Genomic DNA, 18,550 nt, shown 5'->3' with positions numbered 1-18,550 from the left:
GTGACTGTCGCTTTAGATTTAAATAAGATTGTACTCTTTCAAAAGTGGGCGGAGCTACAAGTGCATACGAGCCAGCATAGCAGTAAATTTAAAAACAAGACTAACGCCCTATGCTAAAGGGGGAGAGATGGTCACTAATGGCGGGGCTTTTCCTCATTCTGGACAACCCAGGCTCATTCTGAAACGTAGTCCCGTGGAAGTTTCTGGAGACCGTAAAATACGTCCTGGGAGGTACGTATTTTTGCAGTTTTTGTTTTCGCGAATCCGCGAGATGCAGCTGTGCGCGCTTTTTAACATCTTAAATGTCTCTCGCGAGTGCCGTCCGCACCCGCGCTGTTCTCGCATAAACCCACCAGAGGCTGCTGTCGACTGACTGAATGACTAAATGGTTGACTGGGCGACCCTCCTCCTTCTTTAAACCCAATAAATTTTACCGACTGACCCACCCACCCACCCGCTTACCTCCCTAAACCCAGCCGGCGGTTTACAAAAGCAGTCCAGAAAAAGAAAAGCCATCATCTGAGTTTTATCACATTTTCTGATTTTTTCTTTGTCTTATCTGATATCTGTAATCGCTCTTCCCCGGACTTAACCCCGGTCGTCAATAGGTTATATTACCTAATCAAGTATTCCCCTATTTTCTATGACAGTTACATTTCTGCTTGTGTTAGTTATATTTTTGTTTAAATGTTTTTATTTATTTTTTTTTTTTTGAGTAGTATGGTGCACCTTTTGGATGTTAAATAAATGTTTTTAAAATAAAATGTATTCTTTACATCCAACGTCTATTCTCTGTGTCTTTAAGAAAAAAACTGGAAGTATTTCATCATATAACATACATCAAAACATGTTATGCCTTATTAGATTTAAAATATAAAGTATTTTGTTATTGTTAATTAATAGTGCACCAATATAAATCATATCAAAAAGCATGAATAGAAGAGGGAACACAAGACACAAATTGTGAGTTTGCATATAATCTCACTGTCCAAGCAGTGTACTGAGAACGCTCAAGAAAATTTGTGCATGAGCAGTGCATACTTGAGAAATCGTGAGAAAATTTGCACGCAAGCAGCGTATATTTAAGAGCTCGCAAGCACTTTTGTCCACAAACAAAGGAAATCGGTGCACGAGCATTATATTAAGAAAGCTATGTTAATCCTGATCACTTTGTGCAGAATTCCACTTTTTGTGTTGTTAACATGAATGTAAAGTGAATACAATAATGGTAACAATAAGACAGGAAAAAAATCAGCATCTTGTCATGGCGTTGGAGTTTACATATAGGCCTTTCATTTGGACCTGATGAACAGCAATGTCATCAAACTCTGAGATCGTTTTGGCCTAAACTCTAATGTTTTTAAAGGCAAAAAAAGTAATTAAATAGAAAAAGAAAAAAAAACCTCTGAGATCATAAAAAAAAAGATCTGAGAACTTTAATATTCACGTCTCAGGCTGCATTTAATATGCAACAATGTTTTCTAGAAAGACAACAGAGATAATTTCCTCCCTTAGTTATTTTTAAGCATACATTTAACTTACTATGTATGCGGGACTTTTAATTTGAAAACGCGAGCGCCAATCTCTTTACTGTGCCTTTACTGGGCAATGACAGCACGAGGCACGTTTAAACTGGCCTCAGGACGCTAAATGCAAGATTGACAGATTACACATTTGTTCATCTCCACTCTGAAGAGGCATAAGGTATGTTTAGTTACTTCTTTTGTAAATTTATCGTGTTTGTTGTGACATTTGATGCGCATGTTTCAGCAAACACATGTAGACTGCACTGCTGAATTGTGTCAAATCACTTAAGCTCAACTGTTATGTGTTCATACAGAGATTGATATGAATTCCTGGCTGTTTTCTTTGACTATAACGCGATACTTCTCTATCACTCTTATGTCAAGTTTAATTATAATTTAGCCTTTATTCACAACAGATCTGGGGTCAGTTCTTTCTATGTGGATCACTTAATTAGCTGGATTTGGTTATTGACGATTGATCCAGAATCCGTCTTCCTTCTTATTTCATATAAACAGAATTAGATCGAGTCCTTTCAAGCAAAGGTACTACTGAAAGTATGTGCCGAATTCTGATATTTTCTTACAGTAGTAGTTGTATACACTTTTAAAAAAAATAAATAATAATGTATGTAGTTTTGCACATGTTTAACAGCTAATATGTCTGTGATTTGATGCTACACAAAAGTTGCAGACGCCTTTACCGATATCTTTTTCAATATATCAATATATATATATATATTTTTTTTGGATGCAAAATAAATTTAAACTGCCAGTTATTCCTTGCACCGATTAAGAAACTTGAATAGGCCGAGGACTATATTAAAGAAAATCCGCTCTGTAAAACTAAATAAATTGCTAACTACTCTCGACACATGAAACTGTGTAAAGCCTGTAGATAGCCCACAACAAATGTGGAAAGTAATCAGATCAAGGTTGTGGGTTTGCGCTTGACATTGGTGGGGATGGGTGAATCAAACAACCCCCAGCCCCCACTCCCTAAGAATGAATACCGTTTATTATACAACAGTTCTGTCTGGATCACGAATCTGATTGGCTGATAGCCGTGATATATTTAAGTAATATCAGCATCCGTAAAGCCTCTTTACCCTCTGTGTATTACTCCGTCCACATATAGGCTGCAACAAGCAAATACTACAGTGTGACAAATATTAGACAACAAAATATACTTTTGAGGCTTTTTTAGTCGAGAATGCAGTTGTTTAGATTGGAACTATGCAGTTTATTTGCAAGAATAGTGCCTGCTTTAAAATATTTGCAATTTCTGAGAGACAGCTCGTTGGCGATAATTGACGTTTTCTATCCACAAGATGGCAACAGAACCGCATAATAAGCCTTTGCGCTTAGAAGATATAACAGTCTGATTTCTAGCTATAACAGATTAAATCAATATTAAACTGGTAAGCACACCTGCCAACACCCGCAAACATCTCGTTTTATACCCTTTAAAAAACTCCTGTAATTTCACCCACCCCTCTTTTTGATACTGTCTGTAAACTAAACACCCCCGGGTTGCCAACTTTGGTACAGTACCCGATCAAAGCGGCTGCCCAAAACCTGCTGCATCCTGTTCTCAACCTCACCTCCCGAACACCCCCTCCCCCCTGGTCTCCTGGGTTTTCAGAGACATGATGGCAGGTTAGATTAGCTCTCTTTTGTATGTTGTAGTGCTGTATTTATACCGATTTGCTCGCATATCAGGAATGTGTGTTGTGTTGGCAGATTAAAATAAGCAAAATCTGGATGTGTTTAACGTTTTTCCTTATCGCAACCACAACAGCAGTCTGGTAACGTTAGTGGATTCGTTGTTATTTTTGTTCGGGTTTAATTATTGTGAAATCCCGATTGCAACAGAGAAATACTGTAGATTGTAAAACGGTAAGAAGATATCTCTGTAGATGGATGGCATTTCACGTCACGTTCAGCCTTATAATCTTAAAGTGTAAGCAAAATCAGCAGTTTTGTCATCACTTTAGACAGAATCTTTCAAATACATGCTCTAAAGTGACGTTGGTGAATTAGTAACGGCTTCTGCTGTCTTGACGTCAGCTGCAGATGTGAATGAATGGCGGAAGAAAGTAGTTTCTAATAACAAAAGGGGTTTTTAGACTGTCCGTGTGTGATTTTCTTATCTATATACAGGATTGTGTTGTTGAACTGTTGTATAAACGCAATATCACACTCGTAGCAGTGCGATATGGCTGTATATCAGCACTGGTGGGACACTAAGGCACTCGGTCTACGGCCTCGTGCCAACGCATGCCTCCCACTAGTGCTGATATACAGCCATACTGCACTGCTACTCGTGTGATATTGCTCATTTATATATATATATATAATACTGATGTGATAGTAATGTAATAATGTGCACCTTTTGTAAAGCTGCTTTGAAACAATGATTATTATGAAAGGCTTCAATTGAACTGAATTGAATTTAATAGAATTAAATTGAATTGAATTTCCGCCATATTCAAAAGCATTTGGTATTTCCGAAAGTCCAACACGAAAAAGCTAAACTCACAAAGAAATTGAGAAATGATGTCCTCTACAAGGACACAAGTGAATATGGGGTCCCCGAGGGATTATGGCTTCCTCTCGAGGCTCTTTGAAAAGCAGATGACTCGATACGAGGAGTGTGGAAATGAGAGCATGGAGTCAGGTTTATTGTGGAATCTGTGAAAGCACTTTCCCCTGTTTCTCCAGACGGGTCGAGACGCCCTCGTGCCTGGCTGTTTACAAAGCCCGGCTCGTGTCTGTTGGACAAAATGTGACACGAGCCTTTTTGAAGAGCTGCGAGGAGCGTAAATGCCAAAGCCTTTTCCCCTGCTAACGCGAGCCCATGGGGAAGCGCACGGCCATCTGTCCTGAGCTCAAATCTGCTTTGACAACAGGTTTGCAGCGGCAGGGTTAGTGCAAAGCAGTTCACAGGTCTGTAACAGAAATAATTGAGTTTACATTGCATTTACTGTACGTTGAGAATTGATCATGCATGACATTTTTGGATACATATATAAAGTGCTACTGTAGTTATATCAGAATTGGAATAAGATTTATTGCCCAAATGTGTGCAAACACATAGAATTTTTACACATTTCAACCCAAAAAGGACATTTAAAATAAGTGGAGAATAATTTTATATATTTATTTATACATATATACATATATATATATATACACACACACACACACACACACACACACACACATATATATAAGCATGAATATACATATACATATGTATACACACACATACATATATATATATATGTGTGTGTGTGTGTGTGTGTGTGTGAGTGTGTGTGTATATATATATATATATATATATATATATATATATATATATATATATATATATATATATATATATATATATATATATATTCAATTCAATTCAATTCAGCTTTATTTGTATAGCGCTTTTACAATGTAGATTGTGTCAAAGCAGCTTCACATAAATGGTCATAGTAACTGGAACAGTGTGGTTCAGGTTTTAGTGTTTAAGTTCAGTTCAGTTCAGTTTAGCTCTGTTCAGTGTGATTTAATCATTACTGAGAGTTCAAACACTGAAGAGCAAATTCATCGATGCGTAGCTCTACCAATCCTGAACCATGCGAGGCAGTGGCGACAGCGGAGAGGGAAAAAAAACTTCACCTGATGGGAGTGAAGAAAAAAAACCTTGAGAGAACCAGACTCAGTTGGGCACGACCATTTTAATTTCTCCGCTGGCCAAAAGTCTTGTGCAGAACTTCATTCGCCGTGGTTTATGCTGGAAGATGGCCTCAATGAAGACTCGTCTGTCCCTGGAGCGTCGCTGGAATCAGACTCATGTTCTCCACTCCCCACGACCATCAGCGCAGCAGCAGCTCAGGATATGGCCTGGTCCCGGATATGGAATCCTTGGGATCATCACGTCGCTGGTCTTGGATCCAATCAGTGACTCCGCCTAATCTGAGGACCTCGGGATGAGTATCCCCAGGTGAAAATAGAGAATAAAGAGAATAATTAGCGTAGCTGCTGTTCATGGTGTATATAAGCAAGATGTAGAAGCCAGTGTGGAACCCGCTAGGTGATGCACTGAGTGTATGCTTTACTAAACAGATAGGTCTTTAATCTAGTTTTGAACTGGGAGAGTGTGTCTGAGCCTCGGACATTACCAGGAAGGCTATTCCAGAGTGTAGGAGCCATGAAAGAGAAGGCTCGACCTCCTTTACTTGATTTTGCTATTCTAGGTACTACCAGAAGCCCTGAATTTTGAGATCTTAAGGAGCGAGTTGGTTCGTAGCGAGACAGAAGGTTGGTTAGATAAACAGGAGCTAGATTATTTAGAGCTTTATAGGTGAGAAGTAATATTTTAAATTCAATACGAAATTTAACAGGCAGCCAGTGTAAGGAGGATAAAATTGGGGTTATATGATCATATTTTCTAGACCTGGTCAGAACTCTGGCTGCTGCATTTTGTACTAATTGAAGTTTGTTAATAGAGGATGCTGGGCAGCCAGCAAATAGAGCATTACAGTAATCCAGTCTCGAAGTCATAAAAGCATGGACTAGCTTTTCTGCATCAGAGATGGATAGCATATTTCGTAATTTAGCGATATTTCTCAGATGAAAGAAGGCAGTTTTTGTGACATGGTATATATGGTTTTTAAAAGTTAGATTGCTGTCTAATATGACACCCAGATCTTTTATAGTAGAGCTAAAGCTAACTTTGTATCCCTCTAATTGTAAATTGAGTTGCGAGATCTGCTGTGTGCAAGATTTAGGCCCAATAAGTAATAATTCTGTTTTGTCTGAGTTTAAGAGAAGAAAATTGTTGGTCATCCAGTCTTTGATGTCTTTGATACACTCAGTTAGTTTAGAAAGTTCAGACGTCTCGTCAGGTTTAGTGGAAATATATAATTGAGTATCATCTGCATAGCAGTGAAAGCTGATCCCATGTCTTCTAATAATGTCTCCCATAGGTAGCATGTAAATTGTAAACAGTAAAGGGCCTAAAACTGATCCTTGAGGCACCCCATACTTTACTGGGCAGATTTGTGAAGGCTGTCCATTAAGATTCACAAACTGGTAGCGGTCAGTTAAGTATGACTTAAACCATTGTAGAGCCTGTCCCTGGACACCTGTAGACTTTAAACGATTTATGAGGATATTGTGGTCAATGGTATCAAATGCCGCACTAAGATCGAGTAAAACTAATAGCGAGACGCACCCTCGGTCAGCAGCTAAGAGTAAATCGTTGGTTATTTTCACTAAGGCGGTTTCTGTACTGTGGTGAGCCCTGAAACCTGACTGAAACACTTCAAAAATATTGTTCGTCTGCAGATAAGAGCATAATTGAGTGGAAACAACTTTTTCTAGTATTTTAGACATAAATGGAAGATTTGAAATAGGCCTATAGTTAGCTAAGTTGTTGGTGTCTAGTTGCGGTTTCTTAATAATAGGCTTAATAACAGCTAGCTTGTAAGAGTTTGGAACATGGCCTATAGATAAAGAAGAGTTGATAATGTTAAGAAGAGGTTCTCCTATAGCAGGTAGCAGCTCTTTCAGTAATTTTGTTGGAATTGAGTCCAGCATACACGTAGCTGGTTTAGAGCTATTTATAATTTTTACTAACTCTTCATGTTCTATGATTTTGAAGCAGTGTAGGTTATTATTATGATTTAATGAAATATTTACAGGATTTGGAGTATAAGCCGGTGCAGAAAGTTTGGCATCTCCTATTTTCTGTCTAAAGCCTTCTATTTTATTACTGAAAAAATTCATGAAGTCATCACTACTAATTTGCGGTGGAGTAGTTTGTTCCAAGGATGACCGATTATTTGCTAATTTAGAGATGGTGTTAAATAAAAATCTAGGATTGTTATGATTATTTTCTATCAGTTTGCGCAGGTGCTCGGTCCTGGCAGATTTTAGAGCCCTCCTATAGCTGGACATACTGTCTTTGTACGCAATTCTAAAGACCTCTAAATTAGTTTTTTTCCATTTACGTTCCAGGGCGCGGGTTGCTGTTTTGAGCGCACGAGTATGACTATTATACCATGGTATAGTTTTAATCTCTCTAGCCTTTTTTAATTTGATGGGTGCCACAGTATTTAGTGTGCTAGTAAAGATGGCATCCATACTGCTGGTTACTACATCAAGATCATTTGAGTTTGCGGGTGCGTTACGAAATAGAGAGAGATCAGGTAAGTTATTTATAAATTCATCTTTAGTTGACGGAACAATAGTTCTACTAGGGCGGAGTATTGGAGCGGGTTTGCTGATTTCAGGTAAACATAGCTTATATAGTAAGAGGTAGTGATCTGTAATATCATCACTTTGTGGTATAATGTCTACGTCAATAACCTCGATTCCATAAGACAGAATTAGATCTAATGTATGCTTTAAGCGATGGGTTGGACCCACAACGTTTTGCTTTATCCCAAGTGAGTGTATTAAATCCATAAACGCGAGCCCTAATGTATCATTAGCGTCATCTATGTGGATGTTAAAGTCACCTACAATTAGCATTTTATCAGTTTTGACTAGTAAGTCAGAAATAAAATCAGAAAATTCTTTTAGAAATTTGACATAGGGTCCTGGGGGTCTATATATGGTGATTAAAGCGAGAGATAACATAGGTTTTTGTATAGTATGTGGAAGCTGAACATTAAGCGATAATACTTCAAAGGAGCTAAACATAAGTCCGTTTCTCTGTTTAATATTAAGGAAATCACTAAAGATTGATGCAACTCCACCACCACGACCAGTTTGACGAGCCTCATGTTTATATAAGAATCCTGGAGGAGTTGCTTCATTTAAGCTAATATAGTCATTTTGTTTCAGCCAGGTTTCAGTGAGACAAAGTGCATTAAGATTATTTTCTGTTATTATTTCATTAATGATAAGTGCTTTAGGTGCAAGTGACCTGATGTTTAGGAGACCAAGTTTTACGAAATTTGTATTTTCACTTTCTACTGGTTTTTCTGGTTTGATTCTTACTAGATTTTTCCTGGAGCACACAGTACGTTTATTTCTTAATCTAATAATACGAGGAACAGACACAGTCTCTATAGGATTCGCCAGATATGCGTTACTGATGTTTAAGTGGGGTGAACAAGAGTCTAGGTGGCTATAGTGTGAATTTTGTGAATTTTTACCTGCTAGTCAGATGGTGCGAAGTAGTCTGGAGATGTTGTCCGACAGGAGTTCAGCTCCGGCTCGACTGGGGTGCAGGCCGTCAGGACGGAAAAGCCTAGGACGCTCCCAGAAAAGATTCCAGTTATTAGCAAAGAGCAATTTCTGTTCTTTACACCATGTTATTAGCCATTCATTCAAAGCTAAAAGTCTACTGAACCTTTCATTTCCTCGGCGGTAGGTAGGAAGCGGCCCAGAAACGATGATCTGCGTGGCGGGCGAGGTGCGTCGAACCGTCTCGATCAGGCTCCTGAAGTCCTTCTTCAGGATCTCCAACTGCCGGAGCCCGGTGTCGTTTGTCCCCACGTGGAGGACAACGGCACCAGGGCTCTCGGCAGCGCCCAGGATGGTTGGAATCTGTGTAGAAATATTTTTCACACGGGCACCAGGAAAGCAGAAAGTACGTACTTTATTACCTTTTGAGGAGGCGGCACGGACGTGACGAACGATCGAGTCACCGATGATGGCCACATCGGGACCCGACTCGCGGAGAGGGGAGAAGCGGTTCTCCGTGGAGATCTCGAACACAGGTGGAGACGTTCTGCCCCGGGATCTGGGAAGCACCTTGCGCGGCTGCACCCAGGCGCCGTGGTAGCCGGGTGTCGGCGTGAACGACGCCTGGCTGAGCCGCGCCCCGGGTGCGCTGGGCCTGGACAGAGAAGGACGCGGGGTTGAGGTAGAGGGAATGATGTGGTTGTAATTTCCACGTACCTTAGGTGATGAGACGGCCTTAGCATTAGGTACGGCGAGAAGCCGTTCCCGTAGCCGCGACCGTCTTACCACCAGCGCGCGGATCTGGGACTCCACTTCTTCCAGCTCCAGCTCCAACGCCTCCATCGATGCTTCTCCTGCACACAAGGACAGAGACGGAAGCGACATTTTACGGGGTAAAGAGCAAAGCCAGTAAGTCAAAAGTGTATGGTTAAAGAGGTCGGTAGCTTTAGCTGACCAGCGGCGCTAGCAGGCTAAAGCTACAAACAACAGGCGGATGCTCGAGGGACAGACCGTTTTTAAAGCAGCTTTGTTTGTATAAATGTATTAAGGGTTTGGTCACCCTAAGTAGGAGAGACAAATACTTAGCGAATGAGGAAGAATTTAATGATTAAGATTTAAATTGCGAGTAAATAGCAAGTCCAAACTTCAAGCGCACAGTGTGTGACCGAACGGAGACAGTGACGCCAGTGACGTCACTCGAGCATGCGCGATGAGTCACTCGAGCACTCGCCTTTTTTTATATATATAAATATGAGAGAGAAATGGTTTATAAATGAACAGAGTTGTGCTGTATTTGTGCATGATGTAATGTCTTAAGCCCCTTTCACACATACAGACCTTTCCGGAAAATTACCGGCAATTTTCCGGAAAGGTTGTATGTGTGAACAGGTCCTTTTTGAAAATACCGGTAAATTCGTTCTGGCTATTTTCCAGAAAGAGAAGTTGTAACATTACCGGTAATTTGCCGGAATGCTGCGCTGTGTGAATGCAGAAGGAAGATTGCCGTAATAAGCGCGTCCACGTCTAGAACGGGCTGACGTGATACACCTGCTTTAGCCAATCACAACAGTCAGACGCATTCACGTGCGCGCGGTTTATGACAATAAAAGCCTTTGAATATTTTTTCCAGACACCTTTAGCTGCTAGATGTTAGTCAGGTAATGTTTCTATGCTGTGTAAATAATTATAGATAAAATGTTTATGATAATCCGTTGTTTGTTTACCTTAAAGCTTTGCGTGTGCCCGTGAGCACCCATAGCACCAGCACACACACATATCAAAGTGTTTCCCTATGTTTTCATTAGAGTTGTACTCAATACTGATCCATCCGAAGAGTTTGTAATGTAGTCAAATGTTTACAAACACAAGCGCAGCCGTTTAGAGGTCATTTCTGGTTAATGATGTCAGAATTTACCGGCATTTTGCGATGGATGTGTGAATGCTCTTTTCCGGAAAAATTCCGTAACGTCCTCGCCTGTGTGAACAGCGTTTTTTTGAATATACCGGTAAAGTAGTTCCGGAAATTTTCCGGATATTTACCGGTATCACTGTGTGAAAGGGGCTTTAGTGGCAACCTAAATTACCAGTAAATTACTGTAAAAAAATTTAGAATTGTAATTATACATTTACTGTGTGCTTGTAATTTACTGTCTTTGTAGCAATTAAAATTGCCAGTAAGTTACTGTAAACTTTACTCTAAATTGTAATTGCTCTTTTGTTCTTGTAAATTTATTGTCTTGATGGCAATAAAATTACCAGAAAGTTACTTTAAATTTTACAGTCAATTTTAACTACTTTTTTACACTGTGCTTGTAAATATACTGTCTTTGTGGCAGCTAAAATTACCAGTAAGTTACTTTAAATTTTACAGTAAATTGTAATTAATAATTTACAGTGTGCTTGTAAATTTACCGCCTTTGTGGCAACTAAAATTATCAGTGAGTTACTGTTAATTTTACAGTAAATTTTAGGTATTATTTTACACTGTGCTTTTAAATTTGGTGTCTTGGTGGCAACCAAAGTTGGTATTAAGTTACTGTAAATTTTACAGTACATTATAAGTATTCAAGTACCGTGTGCTAGTAAATTTTAATGGTGGCAACCAAAATTACCAGTAAGTTACTGTACATTTTTCTGTAAATTTTAACTATTATTTTACACCATGCTTTTAAATTAACTTTAGTGGCAACTAAAATTACCAGTAAGTTACTGTAAATTTTATCGTGAATTTTAACTTTTATTTTACACCATGCTTGTAAATTTACTGTCTTGGTGGCAACCAAATTTGGCAGTAAGTTACTGTAAATTGTACAGTAAATTTCAACTATTATTTCACGCTGTGCTTGTAAATTTACTTTGGTGGCAACTAGCCATAGTCCGGTATAAGATTCTGACAGTGTGATAATCTTGGATATAAATATAACAGTGTCACGGTATTGAGATTACTGCTTTAAAATATATTCTTTTTAAATGTCTAAGTAAAAAACAAAACCTTTTCCCTTTTGTACACAATATATTTTAATTTGAGAAACATTTATGATGTTTTGGAACAGTAAACATGTCAGGCTAATTAATTCAAGTGAAACATTGTCTTCTGCTGCCTTTATTTTTTTCAAAAACACTGATTTCTTTTACAATTTAAAACAGCATCTTTGGAGATTTTTTCTTTAAAAAAAAAAAAAAAAAAAAAAGCAAATAAGAAATCTTACTGAAAGCTTAGGAACAGTATAGCTGAACATTTTGACAGTTTTAAAACTTTGACTTTTCCGAACTGCGGTATACCTTGAACACGGTTATCGTCCCATAGTGGCAACCAAAATTACCAGTAAATTATACATTGAATTATAGTTAATAATTTACAGTGTTCTTGTAAATGTTACAGTACCTTTTTTTGCAGTACACACCTGCTAAAAGTCACAACATTTAAAAAATATTTTTTAATAGCAGAACATAAAAATTAATTTGCAAAAATGGCCATCTTCAGTGACAATTTTGTATTATGTCATGTTAATAAAATATATCATTTACATAAAATATGGATAGCTGAATTTGCATTGCATTTAAACAAAGTGCAATTTTTGCAGTTGTATATCTTGGGAAAAGCAGCTTGATTTCTCCACACTGCTGCAGACTGCTTCAAGGAAGTTAATGCTGACAAATCTAGCAGATTGAAATGAAAGTAATCCTGAGTAAATATTATACGCTGCTCACTGGAGATCAATACAAGCATCAGTGACTCATTCAAATTGATTGATAAGTGCGGCTTTACATATTTTCCTGCACTGATGCATTTGGTATTGATCATTTTAAAGAGCGAGCGCCTTTATTTAATAACCATAGGCTTTTGTTTACTCTGCAGTCATGAAGTATTATTCACTGCTTATTGGCAGTCAGCATTTCTCTGATCCTATACAAAGCATTTTGTTGAAAACGTCTATTTAAACCAAATATGAAAAAACCTACTTTATTTTTTTTTAATTAAGTACTAATTGTTGGTGATTAGAATATAGCAATATTTTCTGTATATCTTATTTATCAGTACATGTATTTGTCCATAATCCCTTTTTCCTATTAGCTACAGTTCCTCAAGAATTTTGGTTACTTTTGTGGAGGAAGAATAAGCTTGAATAATATACATTGTAATATTTGAATTACTATTTAAAGAAAAAAAAAAAACAATAAAATGATTTGATTAAGGCAATGCAAGTTTATTATATACCAAGTTGAATGCACAATGTTAATTTAACAATGTCAAATCCAGCAAGTTCAAAGGTAGCTTTTGCAAACTGGAAATATAAGCACTACTTTTCCCTCATTGAGGTGAAAGGCAAGAGTGTTTATGTATCGTGAAAGAGTCTCTCTGCATCGGTGACAAGTAATTCTAATCTAATAAAGCACCTCACATAGTCACGTCCTGCCACAAAATTAATGGCTAAATCTTGTAAGTTGTGGTCTGTGCAATAAATATTTAAAGTTCTAAACCAGGGGTGTCATAACTCTGTTCTGGAGAGCCGATGTCCTGCAGATTTTAACTCCAACTTGGCTCAACACACCTGCAAGGATGTTTCTAGAAAGCCTAAGTGGCTGATTAGCTAGCCCAGGTGTGTCTGATAGGGGTTGGAACTAAACTTTGCAGGACACCGGCCCTCCAGGAACGAGTTTGGACATGCCTGTTCTAAACCATCTATTGCAGGGATTAACTCTATTCCTGGAGGGCCGCAGCCTTGCACAGTTTAGTTCCAACCCTAATTAAACACACCTGATCAAACTAATTGAGTCCTTCAGGCTTGTTTGAAACCTACAGGTAAGTGTGTTGGAGCAGGGTTGGGACTAAACTGTGCAGGGCTGCGGCCCTCAAGGAATTGAGTTTGACATCCCTGATCTATTGTGTTTCATTGTGCAACTATTGAAGTTATTACATTTATAATCAGGGCTTAACATTACCCCCTGCCAAATGCTGGTTTCAGCTTTGGCAGGATAGACAGTCACTCCCACTAGCCACTTTGGCTGGTTGAAAATAATTTATAAATTGTGATTTTCTTAAAAGCAGGGTTCGAGTATGTCACCCAATATGCGTGCAAATGTGATCTTAGAATCGAGAAACAGCACGACTAACAATAATTATTGCGAGCAATAGAAAGCAGCTAAATACCAATGAGAGGATGATCAGTCGCTCTAACAGCTAATGTGATGCGCGTGACTTTAAAGCGCAAGCGCACTCCTGTTTCCTTGCTTGAAGCAACGGTGCCCGGAATGCAACTGTGATCTGTTCTCTTTTGTATAGAACAGACAAAATGTTATGCTAAAGCACACACAGTCTTGCTACTTTCAAGAGCTGCAAATATGTCTGTTTGTAAGCAGCACCGGATGCTTTCGCTTTGAACAAATTATTAATTAGCTTTAACTGTGTAATCATCCTTTTATTATCACGCACAGTATGTTTTTCACCTGCTTTCTTTTGCTTATGGTTATTTTTGTTAATATGGTTTAATTATCTCTCTTTTTTTTTTACAACAACATTGCTTTAATATGAGATTAACTTTCCATTTATGTGTAGTTAACTGCTCATCTGAGAGACCTTTAGCCAGGTCAGATTACTGTGCATATTTTTCATACATGACAATAATTATTTTTTTCTTTCTTTCTTTTCTTTTTTTGTTTTGTTTTTTTTTTTTTGTGTTTTTTTGTTAAAGGAATGTTTTGTTACATAAAAAGTATAGTATATAGCTATATTTAGCTTTTTTGACACATTTAAAAATTGCGGCTAAGAAATAATTGTTGTTTGATGTGGTCCGAGGTAAATTAGGTAAATATTTAATTTTGAGTTCTGAAAAGTCTTGTGAAATAGAAACTGTTTGCAGTATAACACTATGAAAACATGACCCATTTGATCATACACGACACTAAACGTGAAATGAATGAGGAGGCATGTGGACAGAACACAAAATCTAATTCTAAAACTCTTAAATCTAATCTAATTTTAGCATGTCTAAGTCATGTTTATGCATATAAAAAATATTTTCCCAACAACAAAATTGTGGCTAGTGAAAATGCAGAGTGGCTAGTCATGTTGGAAAACTACTAGCCACTGTGGCTGGTGATCAAAAAAGTTAATGTCAAGCCCTTTTTATAATCATATGTTGAATTTGATTAAATTACACCTCCTTAAGTCATAAATGTGCTAACGCGCTCTGATTAGACATAACACTAGATCATGTCATTCACCAGTCAGAAAACTCTATGGAGACGCACGCTTTATCAAGCGTAGTTGTTGACAGGCCAGTGGGTGCAGGAATTATAGTTCCCCAAAACTGTGTCACAGACTGTCACTGTTCAAAAATGAACAAATTTGTGAATATAAATCAAACTTCCACCTTAGTAAAACCAGTTAGGTGGAAGAGCACATTTAGTTTTGTTCATTTATTCATTCATTCATTTTCTTGTCGGTTTAATCCCTTTATTAATCCGAGGTCGCCACAGTGGAATGAACCGCCAACTTATCCAGCAAGTTTTTACGCAGCGGATGCCCTTCCAGCCGCAACTCATCTCTGGGAATCATCCACACACACACTCATACACTACGGACAATTTAGCCTACCCAATTCACCTGTACCGCATGTCTTTGGACTGTGGGGGAAACTGAAGCACCCGGAGGAAACCCACGCGAAGGCAGGGAGAACATGCAAACTCCACACAGAAACGCCAACTTAGGCAAGGTACGAACCAGCAACCTTCTTGCTGTGAGGTGACAGCACTACCTACTGCGCCACTGCCTCGCCTTTAGTTTTGTTATTAAACTAAAAAAAATTTAGATTAGATAAAAGCAGTGGTATAAACAGAAATATCCTGTCATCTTTTTACAATACACTTACGTTTACATTACCAGGCCAATGGGTGACTTTTCATTTTCAATTGTGCTCGCTGATCCTCGTACATTGCATGTTTTCAGCTCCTTTTTACTTAACCAACTAAACGAATGCTCAGGTCTATTTCACCGACTATATTATCGATGCTGTAAAAGCTACTCCATGAACTTGAAAATAGCCAATCTCTTGCTGGACGTTTTCAGTGGCTGAACGACACTTCTGTGCATATAAACCCATTCATAAACAAGAATACAGTTTACATCAGTTTTGTGTGGCTGAAATAGTTTTAAAACATACCTGTCTAAACATAATACTTCAGCCGTGGTGTCATCCTTTAGATCGTTGTTTTGAATCGCATAACGTCATTTTCCTCCAGCGAAAGTAATTCCGATATATTGATTCAGGGTTTAGAAAAGTTTCAGAAACAATCTTTTTTTTCATGGATACAAGGCCATGTTGGTCATTCAGAGAGAAGTACAAGTTGATGGAGAGTTTGCCTGATAATGTCTCTCTGTCAGCGATAGATCCGTGCTTCATGTGTACGTGCGACGCAGCGCGAGTGACGTATCTGTCTACCTAAAGAGTCTGCGCAGAAATTCTAATTTGTTGACAGACAGTTTGAGATGCCAGTCGTAATTAGGGGTGTCACGATTTCGATTTTTAATCGAAATCGATCAAAATTTATGCTTAATTTCGATTAGCGAATCAAAAAATAGAATCGTCGATGCTGCCACGCCCCCATGTCACGTTAGCTTGGCTTGCCAAGCGAGAAAAAACAGGCTTGTTGAAGTGCTTGTTTAACTGCAGAAGCAGGAAACCCGTCGACAGAACTTAAACCCTCTCCTCTTTCAATGAAGTTGCCGGTGTGGAAGCATTTTGGATTTCCTGTGAGTTATGTTGAAAATGTTCGTGTTGTCGACAAAAAACACAGTTTTGCAAGCTCTGCTATGTACGTATTACGTACAGTTCGTCCGATAGACAACACCGGCATCGCGATCCTCTGCCCGCCCCAGTTGCAAATCCGCTCGCGAAAAGTTCACACTCAGGCCCTGTTTACACTGTCTTTGTTTTTAAATGGCATTTTAGAACGACAACGATTTGACATCCACAGTGGTGTGTAGCATTTCTGAGCAGCCCTCCTTCCTCACTACCTCTGAAAATGCACATCACAGGACCAAACAGACACAGACGCACACACAGCCATGCGCTCGAGACAGCAGGTCCAGGCAGTCAGAGGACTGCTTCAATCTTTCACTCACTTGTACTTAGTCCTTTTAGCGAACACTTCAGATACTGTTGGCTGGGTCCTGTTGGTTGTGCGTCTTTTTTACAGACGCCATTATAACGACACAGATCACTTGCTATTCACGAGTCCCGCAGAAAAAGTGATTGACAGGTGGTAATTATGTGTGTAACTTGCCTTTATTCATTTACTGTATGATTTGTTTATGGGTAAAACAAAGACCATGCAGGTCAGGTAGTTTAAACGGTAGGCTACAAATAATTAATTGGTCATTAATTAATTAATTATTCATAATCGAATCGAATCGTGCCTTTAGAATCAAAAATGTAATCGAATCGAGGATTTGGAGGATCGTGACACCCTTAGTCATAATTGAGTTATTTGTCGGTCCGACAAAATTTAATTGGATGAACATTTTTTATTTTATGCCTCACCCAGAAAATAAAAATACATTTAGATTATTTACTTTAATCATTACTATTGGAATGTGTAAAGACTTTCAATCAGTTCAACCCAAAAAACGTTTCTGATGAAAATCACCTACTGCACCTTTAAATGTGCTAGAAATAAATTTTGAATTGACTTGACTTGAAAACAACAAAGATGGCAGACGAGAAACGGACAGATGGAAAACGGCAGCAGATTACTTCTCCAGGTTTTTCAGACCTCCCTGGCTTGATCAAGTTTCCCTTTGTTTAACCAGTGTCCTTCTGCATTATCTGCTCTCCGCAGGCGATCTATAGATACTAATGAAATGTATCTCTAATTAATGTAACGCATTAGCCAGTATCTAAGCCTTGATGAAGGACCCGATAAAAGTTTGCTCAAGCAATAATGAGATTCGGAAAAATTCCAGACACGATTTTTTTTTTTCCTTGTTAGAGGCTCTGGTCCCCGCCGGGAGAGTTATAACATATCAGTTCGTAATCTACAATCGCAGATGCAATTTACATAATCGCACCTAAAAGGCTTCCTTATGCATGATGTCAATGAGTTACCGCCAAACTCGATTTACAACGTCCTCAAAAACAAATGAAAAGCCTCGTGTTCATAACAAATCTTCTCTTCCCAATCAATAGTAATGGAGAAAGTGGCGAGAGGCGGTAAATCCTGAAGTGAATCCATGATGTGTGTGTGATTTATGGTCCTCCCATAATTGCAATATCAGTGTCTAATTATAAATATTATGAAAATAATCAAAGAACTGATTCTTGGTGCAAAAATAGGGCAGTATTTTTGAATATCATGTATTTGTAGCTGTATGTATTTGTAATCTCTGATTAGATACAGTTCCGCAAGATTTTTGGTCCATTTTTTGAAAAGGACAATTCTGAATGTTATGCACTGGTATTATTTATTCATATTTTGATTATTATTATCATTTTTCAATTGAATGATATGATTAGGGCAAGGCAAATTTATTATATAGGACACTCACACAGTGGTAATTCAAAGTGTTTTACATAAACAAAAATAAAAGAAGCATAAAATACAAGAAAAACAACAAGGAATAATAAAAAAAATATTAAAAAGAGAATAAAATGTGTTAAAACAGGTGAAGCAATGGGAGAAGGAAAGAACGATTAAAAAATAAAGAACAAAAAAAGAGCGATCGAAAAAGAACAAACAAAAAAAAGAGCAAACAAATAGGAACGAACAAAGGAAGGTAAGAACAAATTAACGAGTTAACGAACAAAAAAAGGAATGGGTGAAAAAGAATGAAGGAA

General features: G+C 38.1%; 1 protein-coding gene, 1 long non-coding RNA gene and 1 other non-coding gene across 3 annotated transcripts in view; 2 read left to right on the top strand and 1 right to left on the bottom strand.

Moving 5' to 3' along the window:
* Positions 1-1,592: 1,592 nt before the first annotated feature.
* LOC147835497 (uncharacterized) overlaps positions 1,593-18,550 on the top strand; it is an 80,956-nt gene continuing 63,998 nt past the window's right edge. Inside the window, exon 1 of the transcript XR_015497491.1 lies at positions 1,593-1,704. This is a non-coding gene — a transcript (uncharacterized LOC147835497). The remainder of the gene's footprint in view (positions 1,705-18,550) is intronic.
* The window catches only part of LOC147842540 (uncharacterized), a 22,262-nt gene continuing 8,479 nt past the window's right edge, over positions 4,768-18,550 (top strand). The window contains exon 1 of the long non-coding RNA XR_015497522.1: positions 4,768-4,819. This is a non-coding gene — a long non-coding RNA (uncharacterized LOC147842540). The remainder of the gene's footprint in view (positions 4,820-18,550) is intronic.
* LOC147842541 (uncharacterized) lies at positions 4,935-9,913 on the bottom strand. Its single transcript, XM_087264194.1, has 2 exons — positions 9,726-9,913; positions 4,935-9,568 (listed from the first exon to the last, which is right to left on the bottom strand). The coding sequence occupies exon 2, from the start codon at positions 9,555-9,557 to the stop codon at positions 8,691-8,693; it is 867 nt and encodes a 288-aa protein (XP_087120320.1). The 5' UTR covers positions 9,558-9,568; positions 9,726-9,913; the 3' UTR covers positions 4,935-8,690.

Source organism: Danio rerio, chromosome 8, assembly GCF_052040795.2.
Source record: "Danio rerio strain M-AB ecotype USA chromosome 8, GRCz13ab, whole genome shotgun sequence".
In the NCBI taxonomy this organism is placed as follows: Eukaryota; Metazoa; Chordata; class Actinopteri; order Cypriniformes; family Danionidae; genus Danio; species Danio rerio.
Note: the sequence above shows the minus strand (reverse complement) of the source record. Positions and strands in the feature narration are given on the sequence as shown.